The 19,305-nt window shown below is 43.0% G+C and overlaps 1 protein-coding gene across 7 annotated transcripts; it reads left to right on the forward strand.

Moving 5' to 3' along the window:
- Positions 1-357: 357 nt before the first annotated feature.
- On the forward strand, positions 358-18,386 carry slc7a1a (solute carrier family 7 member 1a). 7 transcript variants are annotated; one of them, XM_035178794.2, is made up of 13 exons: positions 358-609; positions 7,342-7,613; positions 7,696-7,878; positions 8,017-8,175; positions 8,624-8,801; positions 9,017-9,150; positions 10,695-10,917; positions 11,510-11,649; positions 13,580-13,682; positions 13,873-14,078; positions 14,201-14,352; positions 14,468-14,576; positions 15,219-18,386. In XM_035178794.2, the coding sequence occupies exons 2-13, from the start codon at positions 7,427-7,429 to the stop codon at positions 15,404-15,406; spliced, it is 1,962 nt and encodes a 653-aa protein (XP_035034685.1). In that variant the 5' UTR covers positions 358-609; positions 7,342-7,426; the 3' UTR covers positions 15,407-18,386. The 7 variants fall into 7 exon arrangements, with proteins under 7 accessions (XP_035034685.1, XP_035034678.1, XP_035034680.1 ...); XM_035178787.2 differs by lacking the exon at positions 11,510-11,649 and adding an exon at positions 12,202-12,338 and having other exon boundaries at positions 366-609; XM_035178789.2 differs by lacking the exons at positions 358-609; positions 11,510-11,649 and adding exons at positions 637-982; positions 12,202-12,338.
- The last annotated feature ends 919 nt before the right edge of the window (positions 18,387-19,305 follow it).

Below are 19,305 nucleotides of genomic sequence, written 5' to 3' on the forward strand. Positions count from 1 at the left end.
CAACATTTTCAGAGATTTCTAGGAGAATAATTCATGGAATCTTGATGCAAAAAGCTTGATATTTTAAATGTGGTTTCATCAGGGGACTGTTGGGTATACAGTCTGAGTGCATTTCTAGTGAACTTCAATTTATGAATTAGGATTTTAAATATCTTCTCTACAGACTGAAATAGGATCTGCATCACTGATTTGAAGGATTTATTTTACTGATATGTTATTTAAACATCTCTAATCATCTCCCTACGTGTCTGATGATCAAACCACGCACACACCAAGGTGAAATCACAGTCCTGACTTCTTTCCTCCAGTCGCCACTTGGGGCAGTTTAGGTCTCTAGCTCCAGTTCATGGCTGCTTCACCACCGTAATAGTAGTGAGTAGGCGGGGCTGCCTGGTTACCCCTCTCCCTCTCCACTTACACTCGCTAAACACAGCAACCCGAAATCTTAAATTCCTCCACACCACCTGTGGAGAAACACACAACAGCTCCACCACCACCACCGAGCGTCGACACGGTTCGTTTTGCTCCACTTTGAGGTGCTTTTCAAACCTCGGAGGGAAGCGCCCTGTCTTGGATCCCTGCTCCATGCGCTCCTGCAGGATCTCCAAGGTAAAGAACTTCATGTGCAGCCACATGCATTCGGTGTAACAGTGTGTGAAGACTAACTTCAAGTATCAGGATCTTGGTTGGATGGTTTGCAGCGTGCACGCATCACTTGGGAGAGCTTTGAGGCAACGCGTTTCCGTGCGTTAAGCTGAGCGGCTGCAGGAACACGCACCCGAGCGCGCACGCCGCAAACCACATGTTTCTTTCGCTTCGAAGCCGAATCTGACCGCTTTCCAACGAGCAGCTCGTGAGATGTGATTCTGCTTCGGACGCCACAAGTGAGGTGCACGGTTCCTCTCTGCGGAAACTCGCTCCTCAGATCCTCGCAGCTAAGTTGGATGCGTTCACGTGAACTGGCTGCTTGAGTTCATTGTCTGTGAGTGACCGCGGTGTAATGTGAGAGGGGGTCCCGGGGAGTGTTTGACTGCAGCAGACAGTTGTGGTCTGTCCGAAGAGTCCGGGGGTGGACCAGGATGTGTCTCCTGGACTCAGACCTGATCTGAAACCAGCACGGACAGGTCTGCGCTCCTGAGGCTGTGGGGACGCTCTGGAACTAAGTAGAGCTGGGATCAATAAAGTACATCTATCCATCTATCTCTCTAGAGCTGGTCTGAGCTGTGGCCATGATCTGAAAAGTCAGCTCTTCTTTCTGTGGAGTTCTTTTCTAAAATAGGGTTTATTTTGTAATTTTCTCTAAATCTCTGTCAAAAAGACTGTGGTTTGTGTATATGTATATATAAATATATATTGACCTTTTAGATCCTGGTCACGGTTCAGGCTAGTTCTAGTTGGTCTAACTATAGCTGGTCTGAAAGTGGGTCACCAACAGGGAAGTTGCCAAGTGCAGGATTGGATGTAGCCTATACAAATGCACAGGAGTGCGTGTGTGCGTGCGTGTTGAAGCTTCACTGGGACTCTGGGACTGGCTTCAGCGTTGTTGGGCCTCATATTTCACTCAGACTAAATGTTAGGTTGGATACATGCTCTGCTGCACATGTATATTGCCAAGAATTCGGATTACACATCCTGTTTTCTGATCTTTACATTGCACGTTTAGAAAAACTGCCTTGTTTATAGTATTTCCATTTTTTATTTTACATAGAATTAATTTTGATTCTTACCACATTTTCCCCTTTCACTGCTTCTTTCTTGTGCTGCTGTGCCAATTGTGCAGTTCTCATACGCAAGCTCAACAAAGGTACATCTTATCTTATCTTATCTTAACATCATCACACACCTTTATTTTTGCAACCTCTGAGGCTTTTGCTTAAATTTACAGTTAATATTAAACTATTTGTAGTGTTACACGATATGGTCTAAAATTATATATAGATTAAAACATGTTTTATCAGTTTATCTACAGTTAAAACAAGAAAGTTTAAAGACAGATTTTTGCTCATGAGTGAAGGTTGTGGTTTTAAATGGTTCTTAATGGGCAGAGAATGATAAACGCTTGTCCCTTTTAAGACTTTTGTTATATTGCTATTTATGAAAATTATATTGTGTTAAATATTTATATTTATTGTCCAGCCTTAACTAGTTGCATTTAGTGGTTTTTGACTTTGACATCTCAAAGCAGGGTTCAAACTGCCCTCCTGAGTGACTCAAGGAATAGTAAATAGACAGTGTGTACAAAACATGGATCAGGGGTAATAGTAACACACACCTACAGTCACACACACATAAACACACGTAATGCGTATTCCTGGCAACAGAAGGGATAATACGCTGGAATTGAAATAGATTGAGATTATGAGAATGAACTTTGTACTCAGTGGTACCCAGAAACAATCCCTGAACAGAACAAAACACTATCACAATAAAATACACATCAGAATATAAATGTACATACATTTTGTATGTTGTAATACACAATCTCTATTTTACGTAATATTTCTTTGCTTTGTATGTCAATATAATACAGGTTCAAAACTGATAAGAACTCAAATATTCTCTTGTAAATATCCTAGATGACCTCGATGACTCAACTGATGCTGACCATCCACTCACATTATCAACAAGTTAGGTTAAGTTACTTTATTTGTACCTGTAGCCAGTTTGAGTGGCATCCATCAACACAATTCAAAATCATAACACTGGGACAGAAGACCAGACCACAAAAACCAGGACAAACTAACCAGCAAAGAGATTACAGTGGCTTCCATATTCTCCCCAGGCGAAGGACACTTTCCAATGCAATTATTATTTAATTTAGAAAGTTGTGCTCTGTCACGTTTGTTGATTGTTGGTGCCACAACTTTACACCTGTGTGTTTTTGCTTTTGATACACAAAGTTAGTGCAGCCTATGACTTTGCTTGCTCGTGACACACTGGCCGACCTTTTGTCACTGACACACATTCACCTGGAGGGGTCTGCTTGAACTTGTAGCCATAACTGTGCAGGTTGCGGCTTCGCAGAGTTATAAACAAATAACTGCGGTGACTGAGTCTACGTGATCTCAGTTTCGGAAACAGAAAAAAAAGAGGAGTTAACAAACTTTCAAACTTTTCCTGAAAAACATCTGTGTGGAACGGGGCCCCATGTTGACTGTTCACAGGCCAATTAAGCTTCAGTACAGTCGTGTTTACCGAGCAGAGTTGGATGGCATCCTGTGTACACAAAGTGTGTGGGATAGGAAGAGAAGGAAAATGTCAACCACCAGCAACAACACTCCACTCACTATAGTGTGTGTGTGTGTGCATGTGGGCCGTTGCATATAGTGTAACTGAACAACTCCAAAGTGGACGACTCAAATACAGAACCCCATGCATTTTATCTGTCTGTTCCTCAAACATTATGTGGTGTTGCTTGTGTACATTATAATCAGTGGTGTGCAGGGATTTTTACACACAGGCAAACAGAGCTGTGGACCTATCCTGTTGTCATGGTTATATTTGACAAAGACAGTGTTGATGGTGGAGCATAATATGTGAGAACAACTGTTATAACCATGGCACGTGAGAGCAGCGAGACAGACCAGAGCGCAGAGAGTACGGGAACTTAGCTACGGGTTTGAGGAATTGCACCCGTTTGTCCACAGCTATACTACTAGCTTCACTCTCTGCATCATAACAGATCTCACATCAGTGGAAGCGGAATCCTTTTTTCTGGCATAAAACTAATAAAATAATACAAATTGTAGCAATTCAAAGTGCATGTCCTTCAGGTTGCTTGTTTCTGGCTGTCAGGTCGCTGTCAGATTGAAACACAGCCATGTCCAGAGACTTTTAAACCTTAAGTAAATACCTTAAAGTAAATATACGAAATGTCAAACTGTATGTATGACCCATTTCCACTCAAGTCTGCCTGACCTAAATCTGGAAAACCAGGTGCAAGTAGCATCATCATCATTATTACCATCTGACATCAGACACCTAGCCAAAGAGAAGCAGTTTCAGCCAGTTAGTTGTGAAATGTGATATCCTCCTGGTATATAGTGATCCGTATGCCCGTCTGGGAAAGTATAATAATTTATTTCCGAAGCAGTATGAACTTCTCTATCAAATTAACCAGGTAATGAAATGTATTATTTATATTTAGCAGTTTTTGACATTTTAATATATTCTTTTAAACTTTAAAGGCTGAAGTGAGTGGAGGCTCAATGTGGCCTTTTAAAGTGTTGTAGCACTGAAAAGGTCTCTAACTGTAAGCGGTGTCATATTCATAGACCTCTTTCATTGGTTCTAGAGGATCACACCCCCTTTCCTGTTCAACGCCCACCACTGGTGGTTGCTGCCTCTTCTGTCTTCACATTTCATCTGCTATTCTCAACAAAGCAATTTTTAAACTTATAAAAGCTCTTGTATTGTGTCAGTGTGTTTACACCAAGATAAGAAGAGAACACTCTTTCATAAGCCAGATGGGCTTTGTAGACATTTTTTACAGCTTGGTTTTTATTCCTGTGTAAAGAATAATTTCATTATTAAATTCAAATGAAGCGTGCATGAATGAATTCATGCAAAGGAACGCTTGAGTGACCCCAAGCCAAAGGCTTCTGTGGATGCAGCCACCAGTTACGGGCACTTGTTAGAGCTTGCTGTGGCTTCTTTCAAAACATGGTAACTGTGAATGTTTGGCTCCATGCAACTGTAGCTCAGTGACTTCATTAGAATTCAAGTGCATCCAGACGTACTAATGTAGGACTTTAATCATTAGGGCCTTCCAGCTACTGCTTGTGTGTGCATTTGTGTGCGAGTGTATGCAGCTTGGAATAGCCAAGCCATGTGATTCCTCCAGATTCTATTTCAGATAGGCGAGGCCTCGTTGAACGCTCTGCACTCTTCACGGCAGCTTGAAAGATACGTAGTCCGGTGCGATGTTTAATCACCGTATCTGTCCTCATTCTGTCAAGACCCAACCGACAGGTGAAGCGTATCTCTATAGGTGGTTTCAAGTTCGAACTCTGCCACATGGAAACAGGTTAATTCCATCGACATCGATCTGCAACACTGACATTTCACGCAACATTAACAAAGTTTCTATCAAGATGCTTCATGTTTCCGAAAGTTTTTTTGTGTTTTGTCTCAGCTCTTGTATAACCTGTGTTCCCAGGTCACTGATTTCATTAAGGCTTCTTTCTTTTTTGCTTACGTGTGTGGAAGTGCGTCTTCGTGCCCCTAAGTGCTTCATGATTACCGTTGGCCATTCGAATAGTATTTTCCCTCTAAGCTTTTATTTAAGAACTTCCTGGATTTTACAATAATGTGGCACACGTGACGTTGTGATAATCAGCTCCTTCTTTATCTTGGGGGAATAATAACGTAAGCATGGGCTCAACGCTCTAACCGCAGCTGCTTTAGTCCAGTGATTTAATGGATTATTTAATGCTCCTAATGATGGGCGGTAGCACAATGGTAAACAGTAAGGGAGCTTAACCTTTTAAGAGTGTAATATCCACTGTGGATTTTCTCTTTTCAGTAGTTTTGTCCCAACCACATAAATAAATGGTTTTTTTTCAAGAGAATTGGATGGATGATATCGAAGCTCTCGACCTGGTATCAGGTGAAGAATATCATGTGTATGATGTCCTGATGTAAAGAGGCCATCTCAGGAGGTGAGGGGAAGTCAAATGCTATGAATACACCTTATGGCTTTCTAGGAAAACTGAAACAGGAAATGTTTCCCAATACAAATGTAAGCTTTTTTACAGGAGTTTATCTGTTATTCAACATGTATAACTCCATTATGTCTATTCTTCATATGTGGTCCAATAGGCTGGATCTGATGGGTTGTAAAGTTGCACTGTATTTGAACCCAGTTGTTTTTTTTGCAAAGAAAAAAAAGGCCAGTCACCTCAGCTTACCCTTATGTGGAAGTTTCCATGGGGTACGACACAACTGTTGCACTGTCCACACAACCTTTTATAGATTTGTGTCCTCATGTCAATGGTTTCTGGATAGCGGCCATTACCTTGAAATTGGTCATGGAGTTATTCTCCTTCATGTCATTCCCTCAAGTCTTTTCTTCCATGGAACATACCACAGCACTTCTTCCAGACATTTCCCCACACACACACACACACACAAACACTTTTCTCCAGCTGCCCTCCATGTTTTGTTTCTCCCTTCCAAATATCAAGTATTACCTCTCAGTATATTTGAGCTCAGCATTGGGGAATGTGCATGAGTCGTTGACGACTGACCCAGAGAAGCGTCTCAGCAGACGGTTATGGAGTCTTACAGCTGTGTTGTGCCTCCAGAGACAGTTGCTCATTTCTCAATGAGTGTGTAGTTATGTCAGATAATAATACGCCTCCAAAAAGAACGTGTTCCGGTCGAGCTTTAGTTTAAAGGCTGAGTGCAGCAATTTCGGAACTTTATAAAGTCTAAAATAAATCTGATAATAAGCGTTTGTTACAAACTGGAGGTGTCATGAAGTTGCCATTAATAAGGAAGGGAGATGTTTTTTAAGATGCGAGTGAGTTGCAATTTGGGAAATGTGGGATCCAGCAGTTTTGGAGCTTGACACGTACAAGGGACTAAAAGTCAGGTGGTCTCTGCCTATTTTTTAAATAAACTTTGACTATTCTTTGTTAAATCTGTCACTTGCAAGCCCGCCAGCAGCATGGAAGTGCAATGAAACCCCTTAAATTTCATTTGAAAGAATTTGAATCCAATCCTTAAAGAAAAAGATCGAGAATAAGAGCAAGGGCTCCTTTTTTGCTTCAAATTTATTCTGTATGCTTTGAAAAATTGACTCCAAGCACAGATACAGTATTTGTCTTGGTAAGTTTAGTTTCTTCTGCTATGTGCAGGAGTAACTCAATATGATGAGCCTCCACGGTGTCATTGGAGAAAGTATTTTTGTGTCATGAGTTATGATTCTCTTTGTGTTGAAACAATCTGTTCACGGCTCTGCCTCCTCTCCCGTGAGTTGTGTTGCATTGCGTAACATATGTTGGAAACATACCCAGCAATAAGATGGATTATCCCTATAGGTCCTCAGTTTTTTTGGCTCGCGGTCACACATTGTGGATTTGGGTTGCATTATGCAACACTCCAGGAAACCGTGTTCTGCTGACGACCAGTTTGTCGAGCACGGATGAACCCCTTTACCCGATCTGTAGCACTTGAACCCTGTGACACTGGTGTTTATAGATGTGCATGACGTGCCGCTGTACCAGTGGATCAAGCATGATACAGGATTCTGTCAGTCACAGACTAAAGCTCTCCTTTTAACTGCGAGTGTGGGAAACTTGTTTAATGACCGTCCTTCTGTCCCTTGCCTCCTATTAGGGTACGTGACCTCTCCCCTGCTCCCCTGTGACCTCTGAATCCCAGCCGACCTTCTCCCCTTCCCCCAGAGGCCGGACTGTCATCCATGGCGCTGGAGAAGCTCCTGCGTTTCGGGAAGCGGTTGCTGCGGGTGAAGGTGGTGAACTGTAACTCAGATGACTCCCGCCTGTCGCGATGTCTTAACACTTTTGACCTGGTGGCCCTGGGCGTGGGCAGCACGCTGGGCGCCGGCGTCTACGTGCTAGCCGGGGCTGTTGCACGAGAGAATTCGGGTGAGTTAACATCACAGTTAACAAGTAAAAGATGTCCTCTGAGGCAGATCTTCTAATCCTGTGATTCCCCCTTCCATCCCAGGTCCTGCTATCGTGCTGTCTTTCCTGATAGCAGCCTTGGCCTCAGTGTTGGCTGGTCTATGCTATGCTGAGTTTGGAGCCCGTGTTCCCAAGACAGGTTCAGCTTATCTGTACTCCTATGTGACAGTAGGGGAGCTGTGGGCGTTCATCACTGGATGGAACCTCATCCTCTCCTATATCATCGGTAAACAACTCAGCATTTCCTTCTATGTTGTCTCCTTCTTGTCACTTTCTAATTAGAGGTGATTACTTGTCTTAAATTGGATTTATTGGGGATTTGAAGAACACCAGGTGCTGTAGCTCTGCTCTCTCTCCATCTCAGGTACCTCCAGTGTGGCCCGTGCATGGAGCGCCACCTTCGACGAGTTGGTAGGGAAGCGCATAGAGCAGTTCTGTAGAGAACACATGTCTATGAATGCTCCGGGTATATTGGCAGAATACCCCGACATGTTTGCTGTTGTCATCATATTCACCCTCACAGGTTGGGAAACCCCTCTTTCTGTGTTTCTCTTTGTCGTCTCGTCACTTATGGTTTCCACTGAGCCAGTGGCTATGATGTTTTCTAAATCAGGGGCCACAATTTACACAGAGGGGCCAATTATATGTCTACTCTCTGTGCATAATTCCTGATTCAGTAAGGTGCCCATTTAAGTCATTCTTTGTCTACAGTTAGCTCTATAGCCTTTGGCAAAGACACACGTCACAGAATATGTTTTGTAAATTGTTTCTTGCTCAAGCACATTGAATACAAATATTTGACAGACCACTTTATTTAAAAATAAACCACAGACATGCAAACACTTGAAATCTGCTGCTGATAATCATTATAGATGCTAACTGGAAAAATATGACTGCAAAGCAAGTTTGATTTATTTCTCTATCTTCAAACACTCGTTCTGATTCCATCCTGTGTCTTCTCTATTTCCAAGGTCTTCTGGCATTCGGGGTAAAAGAGTCAGCCATGGTGAACAAAGTTTTTACATGTATCAACGTCCTCGTCCTGTTGTTCATGGTGGTCTCTGGGCTGGTCAAGGGTACCATGAAGAATTGGCAACTCGATCCTGACGAGATCCTTAATGCCAATTACACCAGTAACTCCAGTCTAAAGTAAGAGAATAGATGTACAAACATGTTTCACATATTGAAGATGTTCTGAGACACATTCCATGTTATATTGTAAACTACATTTTTCACTGTTAAAGGTCTCATTTACTCTGGGTAATCCAGAGGTTGTAATTTTGGTGAACTGACCCTTTTTTTAAAACACTAAATTTAAGGTGGTATTTTGCTGGTTTCATTTATTCCATACCCTTCCCATCCAGTCTGACAGTTGTCCTGCCAAGCAAAGAGAGTTTAGGAGTGGGCGGCTTCATGCCATTTGGTATCACAGGCGTCCTCTCAGGAGCTGCTACCTGCTTCTACGCCTTTGTCGGGTTCGACTGCATCGCCACCACAGGTCAGTGCAGCATGAAACCAGAAAAAAGAAAAACACACACACTAAATTTTGTTGGCCTCGTTCTCTTCTCGTTCCACTTCTCAAATCCTTTCCACTGCCTCATGGGTATGTTTCAGTTCTGGGGGTGAAACTGGATCTTGAGTTGGGACCATTTCAATCCTCAACTTCCAGGGGCATTGCACGAGAGGGGCAGGGTGTAAAAGAAAAGATGCAGTTTAGTGAGCTGGGCCCTGCTCTTGGCAGAATGCCGAGCAACGTGACGGAGCTTAGCGACATAAATCAAGATATGGGCTTTGGGGCGAGTGTTTTTTCTGTGCAGATCCACACCTGTGTGTCTTTATGTGTGTATGTGTAGTTCCTGAACGCTTCAAGGCCCCTGAGTAGTAAAAAGGGGAGTTTCTTTCAGATTGTCTACTCTCCAGCCCCTGACTTTACCCACCCCTCTTTTTCCTCAATTCTAATTGGCTGGTGTGAAGTTAACCCTGAACGAGTACTGGAGTGTAGCTTGTGGGCATGTCAGTCTCACACACACACACACACACACACACACACACACACACACACACACACACACACACACACACACACACACACACACACACACACACACACACACACACACACACAGGCACCTTTAAGCCATTATACCGTGTGCGTGTGTGTTTGTTTGTGTGTAGCGTCAAGGTGTCATGAAGCCAGCCTCTCTTCCCCGTCCACTCACACACACATGTGCAGCCAGTACAGTACATTCACACAACTGTAACCTCTGTTATTCCTGTGACCCCTGACCTTCCAGCAATCTTAAATCAGTAGCTGTCATTCATCGTGAATAGTGGCGCAGGACACGCTCCATCATCGCGATGTGATTTCACTGCAGAACAAGACCTGAGTGTTCACCTTCAGAGCGCTGTTGCATAATCGCCCGCTACGTCTGAATAGTTGGGTGTTTTAGTCTTCCGGGTGCACAGGGACAAAATAAGCTCCTTGTTCAAATGTGTTGCAAAATACCACACGGAATGTTTCTTGAATATATCTCTGTTTGGACAGTTTTCCGTGTTTCCAAGAATGCTGCCACCACAGCCACGGAGTGGATACTGTGAATTATTCTGAGCTGCATCACTGCATTCAAACTGTGAATAGTTAGTTATTAACAAACTATCTGACATAGCAGCTAATGGATGGATGCTAATTATGTCTCCTCCAAAATAAATGACAAAAGCGATTTTACTAAGCTGTGATGCTGGAAACAGTTTATGGAGGTTAATGATACATTAAAAAGGAGATTGATCTTATTGACCTAAAATATATAAATATCCCTGTAGTTACCTGCTTTATTAGAGTAATGGCATACTGGAGTCATATGTGTTGTTCTAATAGTCAAGATCTACATCACAGAAGATGCAAACTCCGCACAGAAAGAACCGGGACCTTTTCAAAATGTTTTTAAATAGATGCATGTCAAAAAAGTTTCAAAGACAAATGTTTGCACCTGTTGCAGTAAAAAGTGATTTATTGCCACTTTAATTGTCTTTCCATGCCTTTAGGTGAAGAGGTGAAGAACCCCCAGAGAGCCATCCCTATCGGCATTGTGTCCTCGCTGCTCATCTGCTTCGTCGCGTACTTCGGTGTCTCCGCTGCCCTCACCCTCATGATGCCGTACTACCTGCTGGACAGCAACAGCCCTCTGCCTGTAGCGTTTAAATACGTGGGCTGGGGAGGAGCCAAATACGCTGTAGCTGTAGGCTCTCTGTGTGCTCTGTCAACCAGGTGAGCAGTTACACAAGCCTGCAATGCAAAATGCATGTTCTAGTTCTGTCTCTCGCTTAGATAAACACGCAGACACACACATTTAGGTGTGTGTGTGTGTGTGTGTGTGCGTGCGTGCGCATGTGTCTGTGTGAGTGTATATTTAGCTTTAGAGGGCATTTGATCCCTTGAACTGAAAATAAGATATTAGTATGTGATTATGTAGCACTGCCGCAGGTCACTATCGGTCACCACAATCTGCATTTTCAATACTAAACAGTTTTTATTTGTTTGATTAAGGTGATATTACCATATGCACACTTATTTTGTGTGGGAATATTGCTTTTTTAGAATAATGCATTTTAAATTAAAGAGATCAGGTTGATAGGTGTGAACAGATGTGTCCTTGGGTATCAAACATGTCCTAGCATGCTATTATTTATCTTACCCTATATGTCATGCACAGTATGTATAAGGTTGTGTAACTGTAATGTTTATGTACTATATATGTGCTTTGTCTATGTGAGCTAGAGTCTATGTTGATGTATGTTTCACGGCCTTTTCATGTGTGCAAGTGTGGATACTATATATCCTGGTCTTCCCCCCCTGGTAGCCTGCTGGGTGCTATGTTCCCTATGCCCCGTGTGATCTGGGCTATGGCCGACGATGGGCTGCTTTTCAAGTTCATGTCCGAGATCAGCCCCCGCACCCAAACCCCGTTAACTGCAACCCTCACCTCGGGCATAGGGGCAGGTGAGACACTAACACGCATGTTTTTAAACTGCATCCACGTACACAGAGGCGTCTCTTCACGCTGCAGCACGAACAGTGTGTATTTAGGTTATTGTGTCTTCGCCTGCATGGTCCAGTGACTTTGACGTGTTTTAATGTATCTTCGGCGACTTAAGGGATATGTTCTACCTGTGTCTTAGTGATGTGAGGAAGAACATGAATACAGAACTAAACTGCATGGTTAGGTAACCACATTGGAATGGAGAGTAGCAGCATGGTGGGCACAATATTTGGTATTTAAGGGAGATACATTTTGCATGCTGACATCCGAATGCCCTTGGACCACCATCATGACCCTGATGCTCTGCAGTGCACCCTGAGTATCCTGTTGCACAGTCTCCCTCCCCGAATCCCCTGTCTTACTTCTGTCTTGCTGACATTACTCACCTCTTTTCACTCACACCTCCCCTGTGTCTCCTACTGAGGCCCTTCAATCATTCCTTCCCTCTTGTTCCTCTGCTCTACACCTACAACTATTTCAATCTGATGTTTTCTTCCCCCACTCCACCCCAGTCTGTTGGGTTCCATGTTCCCCCTACCCCGTATCATCTTTGCCATGGCTAGGGATGGCCTCCTCTTCTCCTTCTTGGCCCACGTCAGCGAGAGGAAGTCCCCCATATCGTCCACTATGGTTGCTGGGGTTATGTCTGGTAAGATAAAAACAGGGGTTGGTCGCTACAACAGATTTCCCTCTACTGGATTCCAGAGAGCCCATGTAAGAGATCAGAGTAGATCTAAAGGAGGGAAACAAGGCTATAAGTGAAAACCCTATATACGTCTGAAGGTGTTCTGTCAGTGTTCAGGTTCAGGTCGGAACTCGAATGCATACCTGCCTGCCAAGGATGGTAAAAACATGGAATTGTTTTTAATAACCAACAGTCATCGGGATTTCTCTTCGCTCATCTAGTTACATTAGAGATCTCTTGTGGAAAATTTTATAAAAATTGGCCGGCACAGTCTAGCTAATTAAGGGTAACCACTGTCATGGTCAATCGAGGGATGGGGGTTGTGGCACTGAACAAGCCAGGGGGCGATATAAAGCCTTCTTTTTATAGAGTGTAGGCCCTTTCAAGGTAAACGGACAATTAAGGACTCAAACTGAAATATTTGTGTCGCATTTGGGTGTATAGCTACATGTTTTATCAGGTGCTTCTGCCTTTTTTTTACATAAACCTAGGGAAAGTGATGGTAGAGCTTATGCCTGCTGGCAAAACAGTCGACTACTCAGCTACTTTATTATATACATTTTTGATTTTAATAAAATAGTTTGGATCAACAAGTTGCGATACATTATGTGTGTACATGTGACAACCACTAGCCTCCACTTTAGATTAAGGCCAGCATGATGATGGGGAAACGTGCCCATCTTTTGTATGAGTCCTGCACATGTGTGTGTGTGTGTGTGTGTGTGTGTGTGTGTGTTTGTGTGTGTTCACACGCTCAGCTGAGAGGCCGTGTCCTGCTGGAGACTCATCTTATGTGTTTGACAAATACCAAACTAGTGCACAGCAGTGTAATCAACATGTAATCAACCCCTACTGACCCGACCTGAGCTTCCCCCTGAGGGATAAGGAAAAGAAAGAGAGAGGGTGGCAGAGAGAGGGAGATGGAGTGATGAAGAAGTGGAGGATGCATGAGATGATGTTAATATATGATTAAAACTCAGGAGAATCATTTTAAGTCAGCTTTCGACTTTCCTGTTAACAAATGACATGGCTGGTAGAGACAACGTGTGGTTTTTCGATGACTTGCGACACTTTTGAAAAACGTTTAATCGCATATCAGAGGGCAATCTTGAAAATATATATCAATTATCTTTGTTTAAAATGTTCTTACACTGAAGCAAATATTTTCATTGCTCTCTCTGTCTTCTCTTTCCTGCTCATTTAAGCTATCATGGCCTTTCTGTTCGACCTGAAGGACCTGGTGGACCTGATGTCCATAGGGACGCTGCTGGCCTACACATTAGTGGCGGCATGTGTCTTGGTGCTCAGGTCAGTTGTGGGGACTGAAGTGTACAGAGCCTAGCATGGGACAGGAGAGTAACTCCCTTGTTGAATGTTCCATTTTGATCCTATTTTCAAGCGGAAACACTTTTGAGGAAACACTTTTGAGTTTGAATCAGCTTTGTGTGTGTGTGTGTGTGTGTGTGTGTGTGTGTTTGTGTTTGTGTGTTTGTGTCAGGTACCAGCCGGAGCAGCCTAGAATGGCGTATGAGATGGCCAGCACCCAGGAGGAGATGGAGCAAAGTGACGGCATCAGCATTCCCAGTATAGGCATCCTGCCCGGTATGGAGGAACGGTTTAGCTTCAAGACGATGCTATTCCCAGACAACCCAGAGCCATCCAGGTTGTCGGGCTTCACCGTCAATGTCTGTGCCTCTGTCATGGGTAGGTGATCCAGACTTACTGTGTGTTAGCGACACAATACAAAATATATAAAAACAATGGTGAGATTTGTGACATTTGTGAAGAGTTAAACTTGAAATACTATAAAAATGAATGTCCTCCAGGAACGTTGATCCTGGCGTTCAGTGTGCTGGCTGTGCAGGGAGGCTTCGCTGTGTGGAACATCGCAGTCCTCACCTTCATCTTTATGGTGTGCCTCTCCCTCACCTTCATCATCGGGAGACAACCGGAGAGCAAGACAAAACTATCTTTCAAGGTTTGATTCCAGGAACTCCCTCTGTAGAATAATGAAGGACTCAAAGCAGGCGACTACTTTTTCATCATCACCTCCGGCGTTCACGTTTTCTTTCTCTGAAATTTTCCCTCCTTAGGTTCCAATGCTGCCGTTCCTCCCAGTGATCAGCATGTTCGTGAACGTCTACCTGATGATGCAGCTGGACAGAGGCACTTGGATACGATTTTCCTTCTGGATGGCCATAGGTAGTGATGCTCCGTTACTATCCACCTTACCCTCGATACTGACCCACCTGTTGCAGAACGTGAACTTGACTTAACTTATAATAGGACACTTTTCACTTGAGTGTCTCTAATCGAAGGATGGTTGGTTCTGAGACTAAATACACACAACTGCCACTTCTCTTGTTTTAGTACCTTGAAACTGCTGTCCAACAAAGTGACCACTCTGTCAGGTTTATTTTCATAATTTTAAGGTTGCAAATTTACATCGGAGTCACATTAAGCAAGTATATATTACTCTGAGGAAATAAATGTTGAAAAAACAAAGCACCTGGATCTGCCCCCTGATCCAAATCTGCACCAACATTAAGTGGGTTCTTCCCTGAACTATAATGCATCCTTCTACCCAGATTCTTCGTCATCTGTCCTGTAGTTTTTGTGTAATCCTGTTAACTCCCAGACAAACGAACACAGATGAAAATCATAGCGACGGTAGTAAACTCTTAAATCTCACTCTTAAATCTCAGGTTATCACAGAAGGCATCAAAAGCAGAGTTTTTGAAATGAAATAGACATAAAGTTTCAAAACAGCAACCTAAAACCATATTTTTAATTTCAATGACTATATCGCAGACACTGATGATATTTCTTGCTCTGCTTCTTCAGGTTTCATGATCTACTTCGGTTACGGCTACCGTCACAGCGCTGAGGCCGAGATGACCCGCTCGTCTCCGGACACGGAGATGATCGGCTTCAAGCAGCATCACGAATCGGAGGTCGCGTCGCAAGAGAAGGAGGCCTTCCTTCACAACGGAATCCTCGCCGGGGAGGAGCTTGAGGATGAGGATTTGTAGGAAGCCTCGGAACATATGTCAACCTGCCCTGACGCCCAGTCTGTCTGTGTAAGAGTATTTCTGAAAGGACAACTCCCAGCCCCTCACTGACGGTACTCCCTGTTGGGGAGAGTAATGATAAAATAACAGTTTGGCCTAAAATTCACAGCCGTGTAACGTCGGGTAGAGCGCAGGCGGCTGGTGATAAATGTATCATCCTAAAACAGAACATTTATAAACATAACTTGTATTATTTCAGTTTGTGAGACAGGCTTGTTACTCCCTTGTGGTTGGCCTTGGGGTTAAGCTGCTGTCTGAAGCGGGTGGGGGGGGGGGCTTCATGCTGGAGACAGGACACATGTTTCAGGGAGGCTCAGAGATACTGGGAAAACCTGAATATTTCATTGTCTTCATGTTAGGGTTGCTTCTTCAGAGAGTGTCTGGGTTACATTTCTGGCAGCAGGACCATGTGCACATGAAATTACAGCTATCGTCTTGTTGCCAGAAAGCTCTGCGGTGATAGATGCATGTATCTGTTTCAACGTAACAGCTACTGCACTGTATCTACATGACTCTGGAAAATCTGATAACACACGTCAGTATTAAATACAGATTCGTACCAATAACTGTTAAACCCGATAAACTCTTATGTAACTGATGTTGAAATTCTCCCGACGGTGCCTCGCTGACGAGCGGCAGCTTGCACAACACGCCCTGCAGCACACTCTGCTTGTCTGTGATGTAATTGCGCTCGTTCAGCTGCAGAACTGGGCCGGCAGGAAGCTGTAACTCACACTTCCCATGTGTCCGACTTTCAGTCTGAATGATTGCGGTTGTACTTGCCGACACTGGCAGCGTGTCGTGGTTATACAGTGTGGTTTTAAATCAGGCAAGAAGCAGTGGAGAACATTAGAGTCATGGACGTCGCAGCACATTATGATGCAGGAATTGGTGTTTGAACAAAATTAAACACAATTCTGCATATCCTATGCAGATACAGTCAGAGTAGGTGATCCGGTCTAACGCCAAACAGGAATATTCTACATTTTCAACAGATATCTGATTTAAATGCCTTTCACAGTGATAGTTTTTTAAATAGCCTCTTACTTGGTAAATCTATTACCCTGGGTGAAAGTATGGAATCTGATTTGTGAATCCTGGTACATGTTGAACATCAGGTGCAGACATTGGCGGTTGCTGAATGCCAGTGGATATCAAGTATCCCTAGATCACAGTGTGTCTTTCACAGTGCTGGCTGCTGTGTCTTTTAGCATCTGTAGCTCATAAAAAGAAACAGGCCGACTTTTTTTCTTACCCGCTTTCTAAAATATCATTTCCAGTGTTTTTCAGATTATGAATCTGACTCGACTGAATTTTTCAGTAAAAGCCTGTGAAGAATCTGATCAGGTAGAATTTCCTCACCCATGTTCACGTTTATTTCCATTTTTTTGTTGCTGCTCTATACAACTCAAGATCTGTGAACGAATTTTAACGTGTAGTTCCCCTTTAAAAAAGATGAATTAATCATTTAAATGCACATATATTCATCGATTAACACATATCAACATATCATCAACACGTCAACATTGTTCTCATTCGTTTCAACCTTTCAGTGCATTTTGTTTCTTGTTTTGGGAGTCCCTCACAAAGTTGTACATGTGTAATCATTTTAACCATGTGTATATAAAATGTTGTGTATATTTCTTGCAGTAAATTATTTGTAAATTAGGGAAAAGGATTTTTTTTTTGATGACTTATTGTCATTTTTATTTTTTTTGTCTTTGCATGATCAGTGCAACTAAAACTGTTTATCGTCAGAGTTGGTAAATAAAACACAGCCTCAACTTTCTCATGATCCGTGGCCAACATAAGCAGTAAGGCCTTTTTAATGAAACAGAGCAGTTATCATGTTTTTACCGCTTTCCTTTTTTTTGTCTGGTATGTTTGTTAGACAGATTATGCAAAAACTACTGGACGGATTATTACATTTGAGTGTGAAACTTTGGTGCAGCTTGGTGAAGCTGTCAACGAAATTAACTCTTCATAGTACAACAGCACAACTATTTACAACAACTCCATCACTTCATTTACACTCAACGTGTGTGTGTGTGTGTGTGTGTGTGTGTGTGTGTGTGTGTGTGTGTGTGTGTGTGTGTGTGTGTGTGTGTGTGTGTGTGTGTGTGTGTGTGTGTGTGTGTGTGTGTGTGACAGTTACAGTTCAGAGGGAATCATGTGCATCTTTGGTGAACTTGGTCGTACATGTCGTGCCAAACCTCAGTGTTTTACCCCTGACAGGAATACTCGGTGTACATACATGTCCTCTATAAATAAATGAAGGGAAGGGACTTCTTTCAGTCTCCTGTGATGCTGCTTTAAAACTCTGACCTTAGCTCTCCCCTTTCGTAACGCGTGTCGGTGTCTGTGACCAGCTGCATCCTGTTTGTCAAGTGGTTGTAATGAAATCATTTTCTCTGACTTTTTCTTTTTTTGTTGACTTTTTTTTTTTTTGTAGATGTGTGTTGCCACGTGTTTGAGATTGTAGAATTGTGAAAAAGAAAATGTAAACCTTGCTGAAAAAGCACAAAAGCAGTTTGACTACTGGGGTCGCATCGGTGAATTTATCATCGTTGTCTCTCGTTCTGTTATTCATCGTGGGTTCTGTTTTCCTTCTGCATTAATGGCAACATGGTTGATGAGACACGTGCCTTGTGATGACCTTGAAAGATGTTGAAAGACTGTTGAGCCTTTAGGTCGTTACACAGCAGCTTCTCAGGAAGATCATGAGATGCACCTGAAAGCTGCAGAAAACTGAGTAAGTGGACTTCTGTTGAGACATAGAAACTTAAATATCAGTATCAACATGTAGGCATGTACTCCTACAAGTTAAGATTTCCTAAATGGGTTTTTTTCTGCTTGTCACAATGTCTGTTTCTTTTTGTTAAAGTTTGTATGTTTCATGCACATCTCCCTGTAAATAAAACGAGCCGTTAAAAAAAAATCACATGGTCTCCAAGTGGCTCGTGCTTTCATCTGCTACGGGACTCAAAGGTTCACGAAACACACATCAGTAAATATATTAAAAGCACTCAGGTCAAATCTAAAAAAAGACATGCATGCCTCACAGTCTGAGTTTAAAGGGATAGTTCAACCAAAAATGAAAAGTCATTCATTACTCACCACCATGACGATGGAGGGGTGGGTGAAGTGTTTGAGGACACAAAACACTTTTGGAGTCTAAGAGGTAAACAGGGTTGCAGCCAAATCGAAAACAATTGAAGTAAATGGTGACCACTTCTTCAAACGTATAAAAACAACAGAAATTTCAATTCTATTGGATTTGGCTGCAACGCTGTTTACCCTTGAAACTCCAAAAGTGTTTTGTGGACTCAAACACTTAACCCACCTCTCCATCGGCATAGTGGTGAGTAGATAATGAGTGAATTTTCATTTTGGCGTGAACTATCCCTTTTAAATATGACAGTTGCACAACTGTTCCAAGTCTCTCTCTCTCTCTCTCCTCTCTTTTTCACCCACCTCTCCCTCAGTCCCCATTTTTTTTCCCACTCTCCCCAACCGGTCGAGGCAGATGTGGCCCCACACGCTAACTGGGGTTCTGCTGGAGGGTTCCTGCTCTTTTAAGGGAGTTTTTCTTCTCTCTCCACAGTCGCCAGATGTGGGAACTGTTTTTCTCTATAATAATGTTTGGTCTCGACCTTAGTGTGTGAAGCCTTGAGATTATAATCTGTTTGGATTCGTCGCTCCACAAATACAGTTGAATTGAATGGATTTCTCACATGATCCAGCAGAGGACGCTAACGTGTTGAAAGCGCCTGAGCGGCATGATGCTCTGCGAGGTGTCGGCTGCAGCATCAGCACCGCTCCTCCTCCTCCTCCTCCTCCTCTTCCTCCTCCTCCTGTCC

The sequence above is a fragment of the Hippoglossus stenolepis genome, chromosome 15, assembly GCF_022539355.2.
Source record: "Hippoglossus stenolepis isolate QCI-W04-F060 chromosome 15, HSTE1.2, whole genome shotgun sequence".
NCBI lineage: Eukaryota > Metazoa > Chordata > Actinopteri > Pleuronectiformes > Pleuronectidae > Hippoglossus > Hippoglossus stenolepis.